The sequence below is a fragment of the Myodes glareolus genome, chromosome 10 (assembly GCF_982192425.1).
Source record: "Myodes glareolus chromosome 10, mMyoGla1.1, whole genome shotgun sequence".
NCBI lineage: Eukaryota > Metazoa > Chordata > Mammalia > Rodentia > Cricetidae > Myodes > Myodes glareolus.
Genome location: NC_142035.1, coordinates 27,469,846 through 27,495,260, shown reverse-complemented (window position 1 = coordinate 27,495,260; position 25,415 = coordinate 27,469,846). Strand labels below are relative to the sequence as shown.

Here is a 25,415-nt window from a genome sequence, read left to right as displayed (position 1 = left end):
CTTGAAAACATCTGCCCACACAAAAAAGTTGTACACGGATGTTAACAGCATTCAACATAACAAGGAAAGGGACAAACAATCCAAGTATCCATCAACTGATAAATGTCAGATGTGACGCAGCCATACCATGGCTGTACAGTCACAGGATCAAGTGTTGCTGCTCCGATCACACGAGCAGTGAAAGCAAGGTGTGGAAGATGCGGGACACACAAAGGCTCTACAGTGAGTGACTTCACTTATGAGAACTGTCCAGAGTAGGCAAACTGTAGACAACTGACTGGGGATGCCTGGGCTGGGGAGGGAAACGAGAGTGATTGATGATGGGGATAGTGGGTTTTGGTTTTTGTTGTTTTGGAGGAATTAGATCTGGGGGTGGATGCACATGTAGCACTGTGAATACCCTACAACTCACTGAGTTGTGTACTTTAAGAGGGTGAATTTCCGGGGTATGTAAATTCTCTTAATAAAGTTGTTAATAAAAAAAAACCAGATTACAAAGTGCTATCTGTTTATTGTGAAGGCTCTGATTTGGAGGTTCTATAGGACATATGCTTGAAATATTCCAACTCTTGCTGTTGGCAACTCACAGTGGGAAGGAGAGAAGTGACAGAGACCCAAACAAGCACCAACAGCTTACCTGCATCTGTGATACTGCGTTTCTCAAGGATATTATAAGATCACAGGTAAAAACAGTAACAATAAAAACGGCCCTTTCTACAGAACTACTATAACTTTTGTTTCCAGAAAATAGAACTAACGTACATCTATCTTTTTTTCATCTTTGTTATTAAAAAGCCTAGTGGAAGAATGTTTCCATTTTACCTTTCCTCAAATCGGCCTGGAGTTATCTACCTTTCCCAACCTATCTTAAGAATTCAGCCAGCTGTTCCTTTAAATGCTTTAATGAGCAAAGTACCCCAAGCTCTTGAGCATGTATGATTCAATTCCAAAACCAAACCCGAACATTCCATCTGCCGGCACTCAAGGATGAGGTACACAATGAATGGTCGTCTTTGTCCCCACAGACTGGGATGTTCTGGAACTTCAAGGTGGTCAGCATCTTAACTCCCCAACTTTTGTCAGTGCCTGACCCATGTGACCCACTTCAACAGCTAGGGAGCCTGCTCATGCTAGCTTGGCTCTGAGGCCCAGCCTCCTGGTCAGGGTCCTGTCAGCTCAGTTTACCTACCCATTCTTGGGCTGGGCACACAGAACACCCTCCTAGAATATACCCCAGAAAAGCTACAGTTGCTTCTTGCCACTTATAGGTAAAAAGGGTAAATTCTAATATGAGGGAAGAAATGCAAGGAGCCGAGATGTTGAAGAGCCACATGGTTGAATGCTGGCTGTGGGTATCTTGATTTGGTGTCTCCTGGCCTGGTTCCTTCCATCACTAAAGCACAGGGCTGAGCACTGCTAATGCCTGTCAGTTGAGCCATCAAGGGATCCAGAGAATTCTACAGATTGGGCAGGCCTGGACATAGGCTTCCAGAGCTTGGACGTACTCTTCCCTTCTGAAGTTTAATACCACACTTGGCTGGACCCATGTTCCTGTTCTCTTTGTCAGCCCCAAGAGGACAAGCAGCACAGTTAGACATCCTTCCTTCTTCCCACTTCTCCAGTCCTTAGGGCTAATTCCCTTTCACATAAAGACGCATCACAAAGCCTCAGTGAAGGAGCCTCTGCTTTCACTAGGCTCTAAGAGAAAGGACTTCTTTAGGGTCACTGTGGGGAGAAAATGAGATTAGCCTACAGGTCTGTTCTGTTTATTCCTCTACTTACTGGACACAGCAGCCCAGGGAGACAGCCAACAGGGCTGCACAGACAGGAGCAACTGGAAAGGGATTGCCCTTGGAAGGAAATGGCAGGTTTTCTAGTGTGCCTGCTTTGGTGAAATCATCCTTGTGGTTCATGGGGTTTCAGTTGCACTTCTAGGCATAAAGTCTGAGTGGGACTTATCTTAGTGATGTCAGAAGTAAGAGTAACTTAGGAAAAGGGGGTGTGCTTGAGAAGAATGGGCACTTCTAGGAGTCAATTAGTCCTATGAAGGATCAAACTCTTAAGAGTTTGTACATCAGCATAAAAAGGAAAGTGGAAGACCGGCAACACGAATTCTGTATTGACATTTGGTTCTTAATAATAACATCCAAAATGCGTTCTGTTCTTATAGTGCTGTGACCGGGACCGCATCGGGTGGAGGGTTTATGTTGCCGGAGTCTCCCTTAGAAGTGGGGAGGAGCTGGTGATGATAGAGACACACTGATTTCTCCTTGAGACCTATTTGCAGCTGGGTGGGGTGCTGCAGCAGGTACCTTGGCTTTGACAAGGGCTGGGGATGAAACCCCAGCGGGCCTGCAAACACATTGGCAGAATCCTCTGCCCTGAGCCCACAAGAACATAGACACTGATGGGGCTAGTGGTGGCAGCTCCAGGAGAGTGAAAGGGAGGCTGAGAGGTTACATTCTTGAGGCTTTCACAGGTACATGTCATCGTATCCCGGTGGGGGGAGATGGTCTGGATTAGGTCTGCAATGGAAAGAGGGTCTAGTGAGTTGCAGGAATGGGGCTGAGTGCACAGGAACTATGCCCGGTATAGAAGAGGCCTACACGAGTGACATGGAGTTTAAGATCATGAACTCTAGGGCCAGATGGCCTGGGTCTAAATCTTTGGTTCAAATGCCCAGTCTCTGGACCTTGCCCTTCTCATCTGTGAAAGGGCTATGGGCACAAGCACCTCTCCTCCGAGTCCTCCCTGGTGGGTCACCAAGTGTGCTGGCTAGTTTTATGTCAACTTGATACAAGTTATAGTCATCTGACAGGAGGGAACCTTGATTGAGAGAAAAAAATGCCTCCAAAAGCCTGTACAGCTTTTTCTCTTTTTTTTTCCCCCGACCGCGCCCAGCATTTTCTTAATTAGTGATTAATGGGAGAGAGACCAGCCCATTATGAGTGGGATCATCCCTGGGCTGGTGGTCCTGGGTTCTGTAAGAAAGCAAGCTGAGCAAGCCAAGGGGAATAAGCTAGTAACTAGCACTCCATGGCCTTTGCAACAGCTCCTGCCTCCAGGTTCCTGCTCTCTCTGAGTTCCTGTCTTGACTCCCGTCAATGATGAAAACTGATGTGGAGCTGTAAGCAGAATAAACCCTTTACACTCCACGTTGCTTTCGTTCATTGTGTGTTATCACAGCAATGATAACTTTAAGACATCAAGGGAAGGAAGTGAGGAGAGGACTCCTGGGAGGCTCCAGGGAGGCAGCAGTGGTAACTGTGTCTGGAGTTGGATACCTGGGCTGCAATGTTGAACGAAGCCAAGCTGAGCTGCCATCAAATCCCATGTTTCAGCATACCTGAATGAATACCTACCCAGATGGGCTGGTCCCAATGGGTCCAAAGGGGTCAAAGCGAGCTCCTGGGGGCACAGCACCAGGAGGAAGTCGATTCGGGAGGCCTGAGGATGGGTCAATAAGTGCTCTTGGGAAGCCAGATCTCAGGGGATCCACAATCATGCCACCTCTCTGACACCTGAGACAGAAAGAAAGCTGGGTAAGCAGCTGCAATGGGGACTTACTGCCCTTGAAGACACGAGACAGGCATAGAGTGAAGTAAAAATTGACTGGGGCTACTGTAGTGATCCAGGCAGACACAAGATCAAACAAGTGAGCAAGAACACAAAAGTGTGTACTGCTAATGCCGAAAGGGTCTGTAGCAATACAGGAAGTTCTGTACGATTTCCTGAGTCCACAGGGTTGAGATCTCTGCCATGTCTTACACCCAATGGGGTCAACTGGTCAAGAACTGGAGCTAGAACTGGCCAGGATCAATACAGAACTGTCAGACTCTGCAGAGTATTATTCTAAACCTAGGAGTAATGATATCGTGACCGCTCATGATGTGGTTTTGCTATTTCCTTAAGGGTGTCAGTAAAGTTGCTAACAACTGTGGGTTGCCCACACCTGGCTCCTGACATGTTGTCCCTCACCGAGTTCCATGGACCTGACTTCATCCGCTCCAACTGGGATGAGTAGGCTAATGCTCTGTACATGCTGAGGTACTGTTTGAGCAGCCCCTGCAGAGCCGAGTGAGTCCTACTATGAAAATGAGACGATCAAAGTGGGGTTACTCTTCAGCAGGAGTTAAAGGTCACCTGACTCGCTCAGAGAGCAGAGTGCACAGCTGAGACTGCAGAATGAGTCTGCTGGATGTAGGATGAGAACCAGAGGACACAGCGGGGCTTAGAGACTTCCTCTGTGGAGAGAGGTAACCACCAAATATCCCCGAGCTACCACTCTACGGTAGAATGCGGTCCACTGTGGTCTTCATTCCTCATCTGGTAAATTCTCATGACTCTTATCCAGGGAAGAGCTGAGACCCTGCTATGTAGAGGGGATGGAAATGGTCCTCCCAGGGTCCTCTACGGCAGGGCCCAGAAAGTAGCATGACTCCTCAGCCACTCAGCAGCTACCTCCTTCACGCCAAAGGGAGGCTGACGAAAACTCTAAAATTAGATGAGCCGGGCTGTAAGTCACTAAGCAAGTTACATTGCTGCTGCCTCCCCAGAAATACTCACCCAAAGGGGTCTAGGTCTTCTCCCCCGACAGCAAATGGGCTCAGGGGATCACGCCTGAAACAAACAAGAACAATTACCACAATTCCCAGAGCAGCCAAACACCTAGGCTCCCAGGAACTTAAAGCTGATGCCAGTGGGGGCACAGTGAACACCAGACAAGGCAGAACCTTTCATAAGACCACAACACAAGGAATACTTCAAAGTGGTCCTTAGCAGTGATTAACACTGATCATATTAAACTGGAAATCATGTGAAAAAGAGCTGAACAAAAGTTAAGACTGGGTGGGTGGATGGGAGGGCCTGAGAGGATGGCGCAGTGGGTAAGAGCACTGGCTGCTTTTTCAGAGGACCTGGGTTCAATTCCCAGAACCACATGATGACTCACAACCATCTGTCACTACAGTTTCAGGAGATGTGATGCCCTTGTCTGACTTTCATGGGCACAAGCCATATACATGGCACGCAAACATGCAGCCCAAATACCCATAGTACATAAAATAAATAATAAAAAGTTAAAACTGAGGCAGCAGAGATGGCTCAGCAGCTAGAACATACTGCTCTTACAGGAGACTTTGCTTGGCTCCCAGCACCCTCCTCAATAACCACATACACAACCACCTATAACCCTGGTTCCTGGGGATTTGACACCCTCTTCTGGTTCTATGCTCATCTGCATGCATGAACTATACATAAATTCACATAGGCACATATACATAAAATTAATTAATCTTTAAAAAGTTAAAATAATGAAGAGCTGAGTCTGAATCAAGATAAAATAATAACCCCAGATACATTCTATTTTATTCATACTTTGTCAAAGTTCTTGTATTTTTATATAAGATTCAAAAACTTCCACCATGTATGAAATATTACTTCAAAACCAAAACCTGACAGCTAAAATAAAGAAGTTTCTCAGGTGGGGAAAGATAGAGACATGAGAGCCTGACCGTGGTGTAGCTTCATGAGCTTCCTAACCTGCTCATCCACGGCCCTACTGTCTACTGTGACCTTTGCACCACAGCCTGCTGGACGGCCATTAGCCATAAACCTTTGCAATCTCTAATATTTCCTCTTTCCCCTCCAAAGGATCAAGTCCTTCCCTCTCTGAGAACAAATAAAGAGCATAAATAAAGGTTCCTAAGTAACCAGCATCTCCGTTTGCCTTTCTGGATCAGTGTGGGGAGGAAAGAAACAGAATGAAGGAGAGAAGAAGCTGCAAGGCCAGCCCAACAATCCGTGTGCTCAGACTTTCATGGCTATTATTATTAGTTTATCCTTGCCACTGTCTGAATATTCTAATTCCTCTACCCCAGTGGTCTCAATCTATGGGTTGTGACCCCTTTGAGAGGGGTGGGAGTGTTGAATGCTCCTTTCACAGGGGCTGCCTGAGACTACTGGGAAAACAGATATTTGTATTATAATTCATAGCAGTAGCAAAATTACAGTTATGAAGTAACAACAAAAATAATTTTATGGGTGGGGTCACCAAACATGAGGAACTGTATTAAAGGTTTGTGGCCTTAGGAAGGTTGAGAACCACTGCTCGACCCTATACTCAGACCCTGACATTCTGTTCTCCCATTGATTCATTCTATCTGTGAGGCTTTCTCCAAGGTCTTTTGCTTGACTTACTGGTTGATAATTCTTTCTCCATATTAAAATATGGACTTAATTTTCTGGTCTCCACAATTTCTGATGACAAACACTCACTCACATTCTTATGTCTGCACAAGCAATGAATCTTCTTTCACTGCTGTCAGATGTTTTCTCTGTATTTAGATTTAGCAGGTCATATGTCCAAGCACTGAGTTCATCGGGTTCACACTGTTTAGAATTCGCCAAGCTTTCTAGATTTTTTTTTTGCCAAATCAAGAAACCTTCCAGTCACCATTTTATCCAGTATACCTCTGACTGCAATTTCTCCTCTCCTAAGACTCCTGCAGTCATCTTCTTAGGTATTCTATAATTTTATTTTAAATCTTTGGGGCTGGAGAGATGGCTGGGTGATTAAGAGCACTTGCTTCTCCTGCAGAGGACGTGGGTTCAGTACCCAGTACCCAAATGACAGCTCACAACCATCTGCTGTGAGACCCCAGTTCCAGGGGATCTAGCGACCTCTTCTAGCTTTTGCAGGCACTGCACCCATGTAGTGCACACCCACACATGCAGCCAAAATGCTCATACAGGTAAAAGAAAACATCTTTTTCCTGTTTTTTTTAGGTGGGTAATTTCCTTTGATTATAAGTTAACAAACCCTTTAATTGATTTAATTCTACTACTAATCTATCCAGTGAGGCAAACCTTGTTAGTAAACTTCGTTCAATTTTTCAGTTCCAAAATTTCCATTTAGTCCTTCTTCGTATCTTCTGTCTTATTTGCTAAGACTTCCTATCATTCCATTCAAGATGGCTTCCCTCACTCCCCATAGCATTTGTACAAGGGCTCTTTTAAAGTCTTTGTCAGGCAATCCCAGTATCTGTACTTCCTCTTGGTACTGACATCTGTTGACTATCTTTCTGGGAGCTAAGGGTTTTTGGTTCTTTAAGGTGTGGACTTTACCTCAGACAGTTTGAGTATTTTGTTATAAGTCTTGAGGAAAAATCATCTTATTTGTATTTTAAAGGGCAACCAATGCAGTTGGTTTAAATTCTGGCTCCAGTATTGGTGCTGAGCTGGACATGGTGGTGCACTCCTATAATCCCAACATCCAGGAAGCAGAGGCAGAAAGATCTTGAGCTCTGCAGCCAGCTCAATTGTACAGGGAGACACTACCTTAAAACAAACCCAACAAACCAGGTTTGTTTGTTCCTAGAGCTTTTCCAATACCACTAAGCTCCATACTACACGTGTGGTCTCCAGCAGCCTGTCTATCTGGATGGTAGGCTCTCCTGTTCTGCTCTTGAAATGTTGGAAATACTCTTTAAACTTGAATATATTTGTGTAGTCTGCAGCTGAGGCCAGAATCCCATCAACTGCTTATGGGGGCCTTTCAGTTCTCGTCTCTCTATGGTCTTTTTTGGCACATTCCATTTCTATGTGAGGAAAGCCCCTATTTTTGTCCTCTGCTGGAAAACTGGGTTTTAGTTACACTGCTCTGCTATAGATTTCCCCAAACTGTGCCAATGTCAATCTCAAGTGCCACTAAGACAAAGGGAGCAGAACCCACCCTTTAGTGGTGGCAGCATTTTGAGACAGTCACTATGTAGCACCAGCTGGAGCTGAATTTGAATTCTGTCTCAGTTTCTCAAGTGCTGGGATTATAGGCTACACCTGGCTCAGCCTTATACTCTTAGAGACACCGAATCTTCCCAGTGTAAAGAAGGTTCTTCTTTCTCAGTTGTAGGTGTCTACAGACTGAAGTCTGGAGTGCAAACAGGTAGAGAAAAGGCTAGAAGCACAGGGCTAACCTGGAGCACTCTGTCCAGGCCAGTGTCCTCCCAGACTTCCTTGATTTCAGACTGTACAACCTCAGGCAAACAGTGAATGAGTTAATTCACTGCCTGGAAATTTGGTGGTACTTCCAATTCTGCTATTCTCCAGTCTGTTCCCCAGTCTGAGTATCACATGTTTTCTTCTACTAGAGGTTGCTGCATTTCCCCCTCTGCCTGCCCAATGTACGAGGAAGCATCAGGAGCACATGACTTGTTCTGGCCAACAGAGAGAGAAGCTGCACTCACTCAGGAGCCTCCAGTGCCGTGGGGTTGGAGGGTGAGACTGGGTCTCTTAAGAGTATACAATTTAGGTAAGACTTTGAACCTAAGCTGATACAGAATTGGTATAAGGCTCTTGGGAACCTTGAAGAAAGAACTGTTTAGGAAGCCAGAGACAGACTGCAATAGGTACAAACTGGGCCTCTGTCAGAACTCTACACCCCTCTACCCAGACCCCGTGACTTGAATGAACATGTGCTTTGACACATGGCACAGCTGCTCTCCAAAGAGGAGCTATAAACTAACCGCAGAGGCTGGTGGTAGAGAAGTTAGACAAAGGGGGAACTGGAAGCATGAGGACTGGATACACTACAGCTGTAATGGCGAAGGCCAGAGGAGGAAATGTAGAGGTGAGGTAAGGAAGAGAAGCAAGGCCCTCTGCTTCAAAGCACTGGAGGGGCCTTGTTTCCTAGAGCCCCCAGAAAGGACTAAATTCCGGAAGAGAGTGGCTTTCACTTTCTCATACTCTTGAGCAGAGATCAGCTGAGTGTATCCCTATTTCCGATCTAAAGAACAGTGATATAAATAGGTACAATTTTAAACAACTTGTTATGCAGCATTATAAAACTTGTCTACATGTACTGCAAATGACTTACCTAGTGTGTTTGCATGACTTACTGAACTTACAAGTGTCACGGGAGACAATATTTTTTCCTAAGGAATTAAACAAACAAATGAACCACGACCCAAACCTGAGACCAATTCCAGCATTGGCAAGGTCAGGGGAATGACATTGGAGCACAGTGGGAAGTTGAATCAATACAGCTATTTAGGTGTATCAAAATCCTTAAAAATAGACTGAGTCTTTAAGATAGGAATGATTCTGTAACGTAGGATAAGAATATTTAGAGGTGGGCTCCAAGGTACACAAAATGTGCCTCCTGAGTCTACATTAGCTATAGTTGCTGCTTCAATTACTTTTCTGTTGCTGTGATGAAACACCGTGACCAAGGCAAGTTATAAAAGAAAACATTTAATTTGGCTTATGGTTTCAGAAGGTTAGAATCCATGATGGTGGAGTAAAGGAACAGTTGAGGGTCCCATATCTTGATCCATAACCACAATAGAAAGAGTATTGGGAATAGTGTGAGTCTTTTGAAACCTCAAAGCCTGCCCCCAGTAATATACCTCTTCCAACAGGGCCACACCTCCTAATCCTTTCCAAATAGTTCTACCAACTGGGAACTTTTCCATTCAAATCAGCAGAGCAGCCCAGAAAAGAAACAAACTAGAAACAAGTTTGTATCATCCCTGGCATCAGCTCTGGCTCCTACTCCCAGTCAGGCATGCTCCCAAGTGCTCTACGTGCTTTCCAGATTCCCTGCTCAGATGCCAGTGCCAGTCTCTTCACTGTCCTTTGGCATGGCATGGCTATGGCCCACTTGAACTCTTAGAAGCTACAGTTCCTCACAGGACTCCCACAAGCTTGTGCTCACCAACATTCCTTCACAGAGATGGGAGGCTGAAGTGCAGTAATTCTCAGCCTTCCTAATGATACAACCCTTTAATACAGTTACTCACACTGTGGTGACCCCAACCATAAAATTATTTTATTGCTACTTTGTAACTGTAATTCTGCTACTGTTATAAATTGTAATGTAACTATCTGATATGCAGGATATCTGGTATGTGACCCCTGAGGAAGGGTTGATAACCACTGCTCAAGAGGCGTCATGCAGGAAGAAAGCAGGAACACAGGCCCCCCTTCCCTGAGGCCATGTAAGTTATTGAGACAGGGGCCAGGCAGATGCTTTCTTCAGTGTACTGGCTTCTATAAGTAACCAATCAGGACTTGGGTGGAACTGTTTCTTTAGACTGTCACTGGTGTTCCCCTGGGTTGAACAAGTGTCTGCTCACATATCCTCATGAAAAGTTCATGCAACACTTAATTTTACTCTTGTCCTTCTATGTTATAGAATCTATAATGCTCTATAAAGGAACTGGGGAACTCTTTTTAAAATGTGGACAACATGAAGTCCCTCCATCCTTAATTAAACCTTCTCATTGCCTCTAATCTTGACCCTAAGGCTCAACATCCAGTGATCTGTGCTAAAACTATGGTATCATCTTCCATCTTTTGATCCTGATTTTGTACTGTATTCCAGCCATGTAGACTTTTCTTTGTTCTTGGATCATCACTTCTGAAGCGGTGACTGATACACATGTCAAAAAGGGGAAACACAAAAGGGCTGCACCATGACCCAGCACACATGCGCTGTGTTACTACAGGTAACCTTTTGTGCCTCACTTTTCTATACAGGAAACAACAGTGCCTACCTCCTCTTATAGATTATGCCTGATATAATCTTTATATTTAATATAATTACTCAGGACACAATAAGAGTTCAATAACTATTAACTATGTTAATAGCATCATAGCTATCAGATTCTCACTGAGATTCCTTGAGGGTGAAACAAAACCAACAGTTAAAGGGCTTATAATCAGACTACTTTCAAAATCTTTAGATGGCTCCCATGATTTCAAGGTCAAATCCAGCTCTGAAGCACAGACTATCTGTTCACTGTTATACTTCACATGTACCTCTTCTTCTTTGATGAGCTAGCACTTGTAGAGTTTACTCCCAGCCAAGAAGATTTCATAATCTCATTTGTTCACCTGTTTTTTGACCAAAAACCCAATCACTTCTAATAGCATCAAGTTTGTACTGGATTTTCTTTTAAATATATAGATTTACTTAATTTTCTGTGTATGAATGTTTTGTTTGTGTGTGTGTGTGCACCACATGTATGCCTAGTACCCACAGAAGTCAGAAGAGGACATTGGATCCCTTGGAACTGAAGTTATGGACAGCTGTGAGTCACCATGTGGGTGCTAGCAACTTAATCCAGGTTCTGTGCAAAAGCAACAAGTGCTCTTAAGCACCGAGTCATCTCTTCAGTTCCATATGATTTTAAATTAAACTCCAGTACCCCCTCTGTGAAGCCTTTCCTTCTAGCCTGCTCTCCTCAGTCCTTCAGGTTAGCACTGTTTTCTGTTTCAGCACACCTCAGGCATAGTTCTGTCATTGTTTTAAGGACATATGATAAACCTGAATGGAGTCATGTGACCTCGGTTTCTTCAAAACACAGAGTTGTTCTTTCAATGTGTTTTTGTACTTTTCCCAGCTACAGCGGAAAGGAGTGAGTTTACTTCAGCTGTTGTTATTCATTCTTCTATGGAAAAACATGTTTTGCCACGTGTGGCTCATCCTTGTGACTGAACACCTTATTCATGTGATTCTTCTTAACCCTCAGAGTATGAATTGCCTGATGCTCTCTCTGAATTAAGTTGGCTATGACATGAGACTTTCGTCCACCTCATTTTTAGGCCCTTCTCTCCCAGGTTTGTGCTGCCAACTAGAGCAGTAACACTCTATTATTCTTAACTCCAAAATCTGTGTAACCCTTCAATAAGACCCACACCACTGAGCGCAGAAGCAGAAATCAGAATCTAGTTCAGTGGTACAGTGCCTATTTATTAACTTGTATGAGGCCCTGGGTTCCATTTCCAGCACCAGAGAAAGAAAAAGAAAAAGGGGGAAACCAAATGCTAAGGGAGGAAGGGAAGAAGGTGAATGAAATTCAGATACCCCTTTTAAATATGTACTTAATTTCTTATTACTATGTGTGTACGTACAAATACAGAATTAGAGTGTACACAACTTTCAATTAAAACCTGAAATGCTTGAAATACTCCTGGCATTCAGACAAATACAGCATACTAGTAAATGAAGTTATCAGATACTAAAAAAAGACATATTTAGCATTTTAATAAACAGAATAGTAACATGCAGAACACAAACTGCTAAAAATCACTTGTAAAGACAAACTGATAAGGATCAAAATTTAATTTAGAATGACCCAAATGAGGGCTTTATACTAAAGATTTACTTTTAGTGATGCTGGATAAGCATAGGAAAAATTTGCTTCGAAAACAATGGACATGATCTGAGGCAGACACTTTCCTATCTGCAGACAGATGGAGCCAACATAAGTGGGTTAGACTGATAAGACCAACAATAAAAAGTTAGGCTTAGATAAAAAAAAATAAAGAACCCAACATGCACAACTTTCCCTTTATCAGGCAGTTTTTAGTAATTCGGAGATCAGGAGAGTCAGGCCCCTATCCACCTGGCATTCCCCACTACAACAGACTGACTCTCCAGCTATACTCTTAGGAGAATGCATCCAGTATCCCCCACAATCTCCAGACATGACACTCCACACTTAGGAAAATAAACCCATGTGTGAGGGCAGAGTGGTGGTTTCCAGGAGTGAGGTAGGCAAAGTGTGGGAAGTGAGAAGTGAAACACGGGTCTGTGTCATGTGTGAAGGGCAGAGGCTCCTAGCTCTGTGTAAAGCTCTTCAGTGATGGCGCCACTGCTTCAGGTCTAAAGAGCACTCATTTTGACAACTGCCCAGCACTTATTCTTAAATCTCGCAAACATACTCACCGAGACCATAGCTGGACCCCAACCTATCCTCTGCCTCTTTACGAGTGGCTGGGGACCTTAGGCAGGGCACGCTGCCAGTCCCCTTCCATGAAATAAGGAGGTTGCAGCATAAGCAGTCCCTAGAATTTCCAAGTATTTCTTGTAGTTCTCCATTCTCTCTACAGGAGCCAATATTTTAGAAGAGTTCACCAAACTGACTTGCTAACTATTAATTATAAGATTTTAATTGATTAGCTATGTCAACTAACCAAAAGCATACAACTATACTGTAGGACATGGGGTCTCGGATAGAGACTACAGTCCCCTGTCTTTGTCCCCTCCATCAGAGTAGAAGTCTCTAGAACTATTGCTGCTAAACTACTCTGCAAAGATCTTGAAGATGATTCATTCACGTAGCAGCTTTCTGGCCCTCTTCTGAAGCTGTCAGTGTAAAGGTACACAATGAGAGGCAGTGAAATAGAGAAGACACTGGGGCTGCCTCCCCTCCAGGATAGCACTTCTGTCCCGATGCATTCACCCCAAAAGTCTCACTCAGCCCACCCAAAGAGTAACTGATTCACCTGGGAAGCAGCCCCTGAATCTTGCAGATGGAGGGGCTGTGTGATCTCTAGAAATGAGGCAGGTAGCTTGGAAGTTGCACAGTCAGAGAAACTAGCAGCAGCAGCAGCAGCAGCACCAGAACACATCCATCTAGTAATGCTTCTGTTATCTACCTCCACACATCAAGACTTTCAACAATCCTGCTGGAGACACTTGGAGGCCAGGGAGGGGTCAAACAGCAGGATGGGGCGGACAGTGGAATTCTACCATAGGCTCCTGGGCTGGCCACTGGGGGCTCCGTACTCACCAAAGAGGCTGGCGGCTAGTATGAGGGTGGTGTGAAGAAATCCGGAGTGGGTCCACCTCTCTGGCAATGGCAGGTGGGAACTCCCGGTGGGGACTGCTGACACGAGCCTTCTCCCACTGCTCATGGATAGGTGTGATGATTCCAGATCTGATCCGAGACCGAAGCTCCTCACTGTTCTTGTAGGTCCTACAGGAAGGAGACGAGGAGTCAGGTTCCTGCAGCTGGCTGCGATTCTTGTGTACAGTATTCTGGTGGCGGGGGCGGTGGCCCTGAGAACTTTTGGCCTTGCGCTTGGCCTGTTTTCTACGGTGGGAACGGGCCGTCCGGCGGACCTGGGTGAGGGGGGCAACAGCCTGGAGCTGTCTCCGAGATTTAGGCCTAAGTTTCTTAGGCATCTGAGTTGCCCCTCCTCATTTACCACCCCATTAGAAAGAGGTGAAGGTAGGGGCGCAGGGCCTGGACTGGTTGTTCCTTATCCCCATACCACCCCTCCCTCAGCTTCATTGTGTGTTCATCACGTGTCATGGGAAGGGTCATGGAAGGCAAAGGCTCTGTGGGAGGATGAACCAGGTTCCTGATCCTGGGCTCAGTTCAGCCACATCCTGGAAAGGCTGCCCCTACCAGGTGTCCCTCTTGCCTGTGAGAAATAAGCAACTTGAGCTATGGCTGAGGTGTGGTGGCCAGATGAGGCAGCAGCAAGTGGGCAGGACTCTAGTGCTTCTTAAAACTGGCATTTTAAAAATGAGCCACACCCTGGTTTATAAAGCAAACTCCACACCTGAGAGCCTGCAGTGTTCCTGGTCATATGGAACCACATTAGGACTCACAATAGAAGTCTTTGAACTTGTGGAAGTCAAGCATTTCCAGACAGTGTAGGGACCCACACTGTAGTGACTTAGAAGGTATATCCCCCATGGTCTCAGGTGTTTCAATACTTGGTCCCAGTTGGAGCCCTGTTTGGGTAGACTGAGGAGGTGTGGCCCTGCAGGAGGAAGTGTGTCACTTGGGTGGGTTTCAAAAGTCATGCATCATTTCTCAGTTTATCCTGATTCCTGCTTGCTGCCATGCTCTCTCTCCATGACGGACACCTGTCCCTCTGGAATCAGAAGCCCAAATCAACCCTTCTACAGGTCACCTTGGTCATAGCGGTAAACCATAGCAACAGAAAAGAGACTGAAACCTAAGCCTCCGCCAGAGATTCCAGACAGAAACACAGTGGAGTCTAGTTACAAAACTTTACAGTCACTTTCAGAAACACAGGTGGGGAGGACACTTTGCAGTTAGTTCAGGAAGCCGACACTAGTCTATATCAAAGCTAGAGAAAGCACAAACTCAATAATTTCTTTACCAACTCAAACAAAAAACTCAACAAAATATTAAAATTGAGCTTACAATATATTAAAACCATACAATTTGACCAAATAGGATTTATTCTAGGTAAGCAAGGCTTAGTAGACACAAATCAGTGTGGCCCACCATTTCAACAAATAAGAAAAAAAATCAGAAAATCAAGCCAACTGATAAAGCAAAACCATTTCCCAAAACAATATGAGAAATCCACTCAAGATAAAAACTCAGCACTAACAAAGAACGAAGAACACAGGAAACCATCCTCAGTTTAGTAAAAAGTCTGCTATATGCCCCTACAAGCAACGGTGGAACCAGAATCCTTTATCCCCTAACTGTGGGAATCTGGCAACCCTCATTTAACATAACACTGGAAGTTATGGCATTATAATAAGGGAAAAGAAAAAAATCATAAAGATTAAAAAGTGAACAATGAAATTATTTTCCTATGACAAATTTCCAAGGAAAATCTGCTGCCAACAAAATGAAACACCTCAAAATGTCATTCAATATTAGAGAAATGGAAATTAATGATCTCAATGAGAGATCCCCGAACATCACTGCACACTGCATAAAGAATACAAAATCAAATGCTAGGACAGATGCACAGAAGTGGGCTCACTCATAATGGTAGTGGATGTAAAACAGTAGACACGGCAAAACTAAATCAAGTATGAATTTATCATTGCACTCTGGGGCATTTTCCCCAGAAATGAGATCACAACTAACTGCACACAGGTCTGTAAATGCTATGGCGTCCTTATCCATAGCTGCACCAACTGGACAGAGCCTAGTCATTTAACTTGTCCTTTAGTCAGTGAGTTATTAACTCAATTGTTGTATACACAGCATCAAGTATACTCAGTAAACAAGAGTAACAAGCAGTTAATGTGCACTACAGCTTAGATGGATCACAAGATTATGCTGAATGGAAAAGGCAAAGTCAAGATTATATATGAATTCTATCTATATAAAACGTTTGAAATGATAAATTTCTAGAAATGGAGAACAAATTGCCAGGGAGGCTAAGGCATCCTGGCCTACTTAGCAAGATCCTGACAGACACACACACACACACACACACACACACCAAAATAACAAAGGGGCAAGCATTGTAGCTTTAATCACAGCACTCAGAAGGCAAAGGCAGGTGGATCTCTGTGAGTTTAAAGCCAGCCTGGTTTACAAAGTGAGTCCTAGGCCAGTCAGGACTACAGAATGAGACCCTGTCTCATAAAAACCAAACCAAAATACTACAAAACAAAACAAAAAGTCAAATGCTTTAGCAGCTGTCATAGGTCAGAAGACCCGAGAGCCTATTGCCCACTAAACTTTACACCGATTATGTTCCTATTTGGTAGACAAAACACAACAGACTCTGTTGTTTCTCTGCCTATGCAGATGTGATATGAGAAGACATCTATCTCCTTTATGGGCTTCACTTGTAGAAATGAGCCCTGATTTCAAGAACTACCAACTCCTAAAGCAGAACTTCCTAAAGAATTTCCAGGAAGAGTATTCCTTGGAAGAACAAATGTCATTTCATTTTGGTAGCGGCAAAAGACAGCCTACTATGCTGTCTGATACAGAAAGGCCAAGGCAAAGAGGGATAAACCAGGGTTCCACTTCTTAGCTAGCCAGAAAGCATACCAAGGGGCACAAACTCCTACCTAGAAGAGGTGGTGCCCATACCTGTTAAAAGGAGAATCAGATGGAAGGAGGCGCCTAGAAGCACCACAATGTAGGTAGAAGCAGCAGGAGGGAAGGGGCTAGTGTTGAAGAGGTGATCATAGTCAGCTCTCAGAGCCTATGTTTTCATGAGATGATTTCTTCCTTTGTGCAATACCAGGAACACGGCACATGAGGTATGACTTTGATCTCAGCACCACAAAAACAAGGGGGAATACACACATAGACACAGACACACATACACTACACATTTCAAGTCTTAATAAAACAAGAAAATGAAAAAAATGAAAGTCTAGGAACTATGCTAATTAAAATGAATTTAAAAGACATGAAAATTAATGCAATGGGCACTTTTTAGGTGGTTAAAAAAACTAAAAGGACAGCTCTGAAGAACACTGTTGGGATAGGTGTAGAAGTCAGATGTGGAGTGCATATTAAACATTAAACTAATGCTACATTCCTAAGTGTGATAATTGTTTTAAAGTTAAGGAAGAGGACATCCTTATGAGATTGCTAGTCTAAGGAGATGGCTTGTGTTGGGGTCTTGAGGGAAGGACAGGTAAAGCACTTGCCACTCAAGTGTGAGGACTCATATTCAAATCCCCAGAACCCATACACAGTAGCATACATCTGTAATCCTAGTGATCCTGTGGCGAAGCAGAGGCAGAAGACCCCTGAAGCTGTGGGTCAGCTAGCTTGGTGTACACAGCTGCAAAACAACAGAGACCCTGTCACAAGTGAGGACTTAAACCTGAGGCTGTCCTCTGGCTTGCACTGACTTGCAAACACATTATTATAGAACATGCACACCTGCATGTTCACATGAACATACCTCCCTCCCTCTCTCTCTCTCTCTCTCTCTCTCTCTCTCTCTCTCTCTCACACACACACACACACACACACACACACACACACACACACCAGCCTCCCACCCTGTTGTTCCATACTACAGTATTTAGGGATCAAACTACATAAAGACTATAAATAATCCTCAGATGGTTCAAGAATAAAAGATGCCATAATTTCTTATTGAGCAAAAGCAGCAAAATGTTAAAAGTTGGTTAATTTGGGTAATGGTAAATGGGTATCCACTGTGTGTTTTTGTAAATCGTCTCTCTTCTGCAGCTTACAGTTTTTAAAATTAAAAGTTTAGGATGTCAGCAGAATGAGAAACCATAAGCTTGGAGAAAATATGTGGAGGACATTTACCAGATAAAGCACTGTCACCTAAATTATACAAAACTCTTAAAACTCAGTAAGAAAATGAACAACTAAGTCAAAACTGAGCAAAATTGATCTGAACAGCCTCATCAAAGAAGAACTACATGGAAAAATAAGCCTAAGAAAGAGGATCCACATCCTATCTCCAAAGAGCTACTCTTGAAACAACGGGACACCACTATTACACTGCCAAAGGCTGACAAGGGTGTGGGACCGCGGAAACTCTCTTTAGTCACTGCCAGCAGGATTGCAAGCAGCACAGCCACATCAGAAGACAGTTTGTGTGGGCTCCTTTTCCAACCACAACATCCTGCAAGAGGTAAAACTATGGAGACAGTAACAGGATCAACATTTCCCTGGGACAGTGTGGAAGGGGGAAATGAACAGGCAGAACACAAAGGATGCCACATGACACTACAACAACTGAGTATGCCACTCCATAAGGTACAACTGAGAGTGAACCCCACCATGGGGGTGATGTGTCGGTGTAGGTACAGGGCTTAAAACAGATACTCTGGCATCGGATGATGATGGGAACAGTGGGCAGGTGGGAACTAACTCTGGGCTCTAAAATGTTTATTAAAAAAAAAAAAAGGTGGGAGTGGAGTGGAGATTTGATTAAGCATACTTTCTCTAAGGAAGCTCCTCCTTTTTAGAATGTCTTTGTGTGTGCGGTGTGTGTGTGTGTGTGTGTGTGTGTGTGTATGCCATGGCACATGAGTAGAGAACAACTCTCTCATAGATCTCTCCTGCCACCTGTGGGACTCAGGGTCAGAACTCAGGCTGTCATGCCTGTGCACAAGAGCCTCTAGTAGAAAGTGTCTCTACCCATGGAGGCACTTGCTGGAGTTGGCCTAGACCCAAGTCTCTAGCAACTGTAGCATCTGTGGACTCTTGAATGCATCACCTTACTTCATGGGATTATTTTCTATGTGAGTCTTGTCTTCAAATACACACACACACACACACACACACACACACACACACACACACAATAAGAGAATGGAGAACTGACTGTACCTAGGAGGCAAGCTCCTCAGTCAACCAGACTTGGTTCTCTGGGCACTTCCATACCATTCCTTATTTCTTGCTACTGACCCCCTCTGCCTTTTCTCACGGAAAAGACATCCTTTAGAAGTACCTGTGGAAATCACTCAGGTCTTCTGCATCAATATAATCATCTAAGTTCAGAGTCAAGTCTGCCACCTGCTGTGTGCCATGTTCCTAGAAGTGAAAACAGAAAATGAGAGATGGGGGTACAGTTCTCAGTTCATTGGTATACAGGGGAAGGTGGACAAGGAATTGAGGTACCCAATGGATACATAATCATAACCTAGAACAACACTGGAAAGCATCCCCAGCTATGGGCAGACATCTTGCTCATGAGGGGAGCAACCAGGCTGCAGGAGTCACAGCATGGGACACTCCACAATGACAGTACTAACCAATACCCAAGTCTGGAAGGGGGCAATCAACAGTGGTTTCTAGGGGTTGAGGTACTACTTTTGGAAGCTTAGCTTAGAACCTACTTCAGTGAGCCATCTCAGTTCTTTTAATCCACTTAAACTAATCTGAAGGAATTAACTGTTGGCAACTAAGAACCCAGTTCATCAATAATATATAATACTGAAAAAGAATGTTGTCAATCTATCTGTGTTATGTAAAGATCTCCAAAACATATTGAGTGGAAAAAGCCAAGTACGACTAATACAGCCAGACACTTTCAAGAGCACATGCAAACCACCAATACAAAATGGAACAGAAAGAAAGTCATCTGCCTCAGGGTGCTCACAGTTCAGGGGTAAAACACCAGCATTAAAAAAGAGCATATATATACACACAAACACACATATATTTTTATATATATACATATATATAATATATATATATATATATGTACAGAAATACAAGATGTTACGTTATCAAGTGGAAAATAAACAGACTTGAGAGCTATCATTTAGACTTGTCTGGCAGGTGGAGGTGGATAGTCAGGACTGAACTTTTTGAGTAGAACATGAACACACACACGCAGAGGCACAGAGACAGACAGAGAGGGAAGGAGAGGGAGAGAGAGGCACTAAAGGAATGACGGAATGATGGAGGGTATATATGTGTATGATGTAATGTGGGGGAAGAGTCTGCAGAGCAAGAAACATGAAATGCAAAGGGCCCAAGGCAGTAAAACTTCTTACTTTAGAAACGAAAAGAGCTGCTGAGACTACACTAGCCTTTTTCTCTTGCGCTGTCACTGAGTGAACATTGCTGTGGGCAGGACATTCCTTTTCTGTATAATACAGGCAATAAATACACAAAGCTTTTCTACATCTATTACAGTATCTCTCCTCAGGAGAATTACTAGATTAAACTTTGGGGACATTTCCGAATGCACTGCTGAAGTGAGTCTCTGGATGCATCTCACCCCACACCGTCGGCAGGCCCGGGCTCGAACTCACCAGGACATTGATGATCATGCCGTTCTCCACAGAGACAGCTTTCAGGAGGAGTTTTTTGGCCCCATCCTTAGACTCATACCGGAGGACATACAGTTCTTTATTGCTGTTCCATGAAGCTGGTAGGAGTTCTGACTTCTTATCACTGGGACCTGGCTGAGAAGACACAAGGGTTGAGAACAGAAAGATCTTGGCCTCAGAACACAGAACTGTAAAGGACCGACCATCTTACCCATACCTAATCCCGTCCCTCACATCACAGATGTATGCTCAGGGATGCACAGAAAGTCAGAGGTCTGGGAACCAGCACTCTCACTCAGCTACCTAGTGGCCTTGGCAACACAGCACAGGAGGAACCTGTCAGCAATCTGCGGCCTAGGGCGAGGATACAGAAGAGTAGTAGCGTGCGTGTCCAGCATGTATGAGGACCATGTGCTAATTCCCAGAATCACCAAAAATTAGAATTAAAATAACTACTTATGGGGATTTAAACTTACACAGGCTCTTTGGGATACCATCTAGCTGTATTTAGTGCTATTAGGTTAGCCTATAAGCCAACACTCAAATGTCCTCCTAGAAGTAACCTGTGCAGACACATGGGACCTGATAAGCAACTGGGATCTTCACCTCAGCCTGGGCTTGAGCAGTCAAAGCAGAGGTAAAATGCAAAATACACTGACAGCAGATATAACATGGCTATTAGAAAGAACACACTAGATCTAAATACAGCATTCTAGAGAAAACTCCGCATGTGTGTTGGCAAAGACAATGTACAAGTCAGAGGACGAGGGGGAACTCCATGGAACACTGTCCTCCGGGACACATCATGGCCACTACACACATGAGCTCACACTGACATAGTTACCTACATAAGAGCAAGTCAACAGGATAAGCAATATTCCAGCAGGAAGCACTAACTGGACTGGGGTTTACAAGGGGGGCTATGGTGGGGGGGGCTATCTGGGAAGTGTGAATTTACAGGGGGAGTGGGGGAATTAGAAAATGGTTTAAGGTCCAATATCATTTATGAAAAAAACCTATAAAACCTACACATTTACATTGCCAACCTAGGACATGACTAGAAGCTGTGTGCATGAGAACATGCGGGAGGGAAGGAGGCTAGCGATGGAGAACACTGACAAAGAGGACTTTACATACAAGTACAAGGAAGCCACCCCTGGTGCTTGGAAATCCACTGGCAGAGGAGGCCCAGTGAAACTTGGCTAGGTGACAATCATATAGGCCTCAAGGGAGAGCCTGAGAAAACGAAAGCAAAACTAACCACGGCCCTGAGAAACCACTCTCTTGCCTAAACTGGGTGACTCCTACAGTGTTGTGGATTTTAAGGGTTACTTTGGAAGCCGGGGTGACAAACCTTATATATGTTCTGTCAAGACCTTTGGCTTTCTCCTGCCTTCTACACATGTGCCACCGGCATGTGCTCTTGGCATACAGACAACCTGCTCTGCTCCCCACCTCAACACCTTCATTCCAGAGCAAGAGAGAATTGCTGGGGTCAGGTAAAGCTGACGCCTCACTGTGATAAGACTGGTGTTCCCCAGAAAACAGCAGTGGCACAGGCCCAACACATCATGTGGCCACCCTCGGCACCTTGATATAACTATCAAGTGTCCCAGAAGGCGATAATTGGCAAGTGACCAATGCATGTTTGTATAATTTAACTCCCTCAGATGAAAACTCAACGGCCTGAGAGGAGCTGAGACCTGTTCAAGGGCAGGGCAGTGCAGGGCAGGCTGGAGAGCTTCCCAAGCAGACTGGTCCTAAGAAGGTAAGGGGAACTGCCATCATAGGCAAAATCCTGAGGTTAGAAACATCCTTTAATGGCCGCTGAGCTCACCCCAGTGCCAACAGGATAGAGTGCAACCAACCAACCAAACCAAGAAAACCACACACACAAACAGGTCATTTTCTCTTTCTTCATAATCTTCAGACTCCCACAACAGAAAGCCAAATTCTATGTCTGTGGCCATCTCCATGCCCCCGCCACTTAAGTCATCCCACACAGCTACTGAGCTGTTTGCCCTGACCTCAATAAGGAGGCCAAACCAATGTCAGATTTTTGTTCCAAGTCAAGGGATCTGTTGGTCTTCAAATCAAATATTCCATGCACAGCTCTACAGTGCTAGACACAAAGCCAAAGAGAAAGTGGACAAGATAGCTTTCCATTTAGCTGCTGAGTTGGTGTCACACAATCCAGTGCATACTTTGAGGACTTTGTTTCCCTGTTATCACTCTGGGGAGGGTGGGTGGCAGGAGGCGGCTAGAGAGACGATACAAATACCCTCTGAGCCAGGCAAGCACTACTGGTTTGCTGGCCCTGGCTGGAAAATAAAGTTCTCTACTAGATAAATTAACAGGAAAGATGGCTCTCAAATCCTTTTGGCTTCTACTCTGAACACGAGTACACCCATCTGCAGCAAGAGGACAAGTGCAACCTGAGCCCCGCAAGGACTCGGAGATGGGGCAGCAGGAAACAAACACACCACAACCCTATCCCCTCTAAGGGCATGCAGGTAGACAAAGGGCCAGCAGGCAATGCCTTCCAAAACCCCCAGCTCCCAGGCTCCTTGTCCTTCTGGAAGACGTCTGGATTCTGCATCTTCTAGTTCTGGGGAGCTACTTGAGGTTTGGTAAGGAACAGGGAGAGGAAAGAAATCAATAAAAATCTTTGTGTATTGCTTCCTTCTGATGGGTGGTAAAACGTGAAAGGGGTTGAGTGGTCTTAGTACAGACAAGAATGGAACTCCAGTAGGGTCATGCCTGGTTAAGTGTTCAGACAGTTCAAAGTGTGTCAAAGGAGGAGTTCATAAAGTTGTGTTAGGAGAGAAAGCGTACTAACATATATATCAAAGAAGTTAAAAATACGTAGGGGCTTGGGAACTGATGCAGTTAGAAATGAGATGAAGATGAAAATCTCTCTGTAAGATCCAGGGGGTGAGAGGACCTTCTTTCCAGAACTGGTCTGAATTTTGACTCTCAAGACAGAGATAGAGGGGCAAGCCTGAAGTCCCTGAGTCCTCAAGGATGTGTTCGTGGGACTGTGGCCGGGAGGATACTTCCTCTGATGGAACAGATAAGTATTGATGGGGCAGTAAGGGGACTAGGGTCAGTTCACCCAAAAACTTGCCATACAGATAGACGTAGGGGTCATGAGGAAGGGGCAGAGAAAAGGAGGCGGCCAGGACAGAGAATCTGTCATGTATACTGGGTCCATACTGGGCCTGTACGGGGATGTCAACAAGGCCCCATTAGTTAAGAGGCAGAACCTGGAGATGGGAGAGTAGATGGGATTCTGGTGGAGACAGCTAAGGGAAGAACGGGAAGAAGAGTAGTGAGTAGATGGTGGTTGGTCCATCCTGCTGAGTGGGGGTTCTAGAATATGGCTGAGTAGGTCAAAGTTCATCACCACACCTGTGCTTGGAACCAGACCGGGGGGGAGGCGGGGAGGCGAGGCGGTGTGTGTCTAGAGTGAGGTGTGTAGCATTTAGTATTCCACGCCATGACTGTATGATAAAGATGCTTTGTGGAAATTGGGTGGATAAGGACTTTAAGGAAGCTACTAGCTTGTCTCGGTGTCAGATCCACATAACATGGCCTGAGCGACTGCTGGGCTCTGCCGGGACGCCTTTCCGTTCTCGGGTTTACACACACGCTGTGCCAGCGTTGGCACCAGCCCCCGACGCGCTAAAGTGCGGCGTCAGAAGCCTGGGGCCCTGGCTTGGCAGGATCAGGCGAGGCCTCTGGGCCTGTGAGCCTCTGATTTCAGACTCCCCTCCACCCAGGCCGGCTCCGCAGCGTACCTGGTCGCCGGTGCCCAAGCCATAGTAGCCGTTTGTTACCACTTCCCAGTGCAGGAAGCAGACGAGCGCGTCCTGCGGGCAGCTGATGGCCGGCGCGGCCGAAGAAAAGAGAACCTCCAAGCCCGCCATGGACGCTCGCGGCTTCTGTAGGGAAGGAAGAAAAGGAGCTGGCAGTGCAGCAAGCCACTCCGCCTCGGAGGAGCGGGACTGCGCCCAGTGGCGACGCCTGGGGTAGAAACTCCGTTCGCTTTCGGCTCCGGCTCCGTTCGCACCTGCGCAGAAACACGGAAACCTGCGCCGGAAATAGCTCCTAGCTTTGTATACGCTCCGGGCTGGAACTGTCGGCGCCTCGCTGGAAGGTTCCACCAGGGAGCACGCGGGCGGGGACGCGGCTACTCAAAGCCAGATTCTGCTTCCGCCTACCCGACCGCTAAGTGTCAGGCAGTTAATTCCTGGAGAGGGCCACCTTGCTGCCAACTACAGCAGCCGTCTCATCTGCGAAGTGGAGTGTGGGGAAGACTGGGGAAGAACTTAAGACCATCTGGTTTAGGTTTTTTGGGTTTTTTTTTTTATAGTAATTTATTAGCGTGCCTGTAGTGCTTGCCTGGTAGCACCTTATTCTTCATGCTAAACTTGGATGCATTTATTGAACTCCCCAGATTATCTCTTATGCAGTTGGTATTAATGACAGCACTCTAGCACTTTGTAGATTTGGAAGCCGTGTCACAGTCAGCCGGTAAGTGGTTTAGATGCTCCTGGGAGCTGATAACTTGGCTTCTAGGATAGCTTTTGTACATGTAGATCACATGCCAAATCCTGTGCCAAAACCTTTACACTCCCTTTTAACAAATTCATGGGGTCTATTCTGTTACCCACCTTCCCTTTGCAAGTGACAAACCGGATCAGAGCATTGTTGGAGCCCGTGAGCCAATAGTCAAATGTGTCAGTCACTTGTTAGTCTGTCTTCGTCAAGATTTTTACCACCTATTATTTCTCCAAGTTTTTTCAAGTTCAGTACTTTTTGGTAGTCAAATAAATTCACTTTCCCCATTCTGGTTGGTACCATGACCCAAGCCATTATCGTTTTTCACTTGGGTACCTGGCACCAGCCTTTTCTGCTACGCTGTTTTGAGCCTGCAACCAGAGAGGTTCTGTTAACACACAGGGAAGATCATGTTCCTTAAGTACAAACTACCCAGAACGCCCACCACAAAGAAGAAGAGAAGTCCACTCTAGGTCTGCCACCCTCTTACTCTACAGACCTACGCCTTTCTGATGTCACCTCCAAGTGTCCTTTCACCCCCTGCTCT

At 45.1% G+C, this 25,415-nt stretch overlaps 1 protein-coding gene across 1 annotated transcript; it reads right to left on the bottom strand.

The window, feature by feature from the left end:
* Positions 1 to 491: 491 nt before the first annotated feature.
* Psmf1 (proteasome inhibitor subunit 1) lies at positions 492 to 24,390 on the bottom strand. The gene is made up of 7 exons (XM_048445618.3): positions 24,106 to 24,390; positions 20,288 to 20,440; positions 18,976 to 19,058; positions 13,578 to 13,763; positions 4,567 to 4,620; positions 3,363 to 3,521; positions 492 to 2,525 (listed from the first exon to the last, which is right to left on the bottom strand). Exons 1-7 carry the CDS (start codon positions 24,232 to 24,234, stop codon positions 2,474 to 2,476), a joined length of 816 nt encoding a protein of 271 aa, XP_048301575.1. The 5' UTR covers positions 24,235 to 24,390; the 3' UTR covers positions 492 to 2,473.
* Between the last annotated feature and the right edge of the window lie 1,025 nt (positions 24,391 to 25,415).

What these genes read in the sequence shown, in the direction of transcription:
- Psmf1 (XM_048445618.3), bottom strand. Translation starts at nt 24,234, where the DNA reads ATGGCGGGCTTGGAGGTTCTCTTTTCTTCGGCCGCGCCGGCCATCAGC. An exon ending in ACTAGCCGCCAGCCTCTTTG is followed by an intron (nt 4,621 to 13,577) that starts GTGAGTACGGAG and finishes TGTTTGTTTCAG; the next exon opens with GCGTGATCCCCTGAGCCCAT. An exon ending in GAAGACCTAGACCCCTTTGG is followed by an intron (nt 3,522 to 4,566) that starts GTGAGTATTTCT and finishes TTTCTGTCTCAG; the next exon opens with GTGTCAGAGAGGTGGCATGA.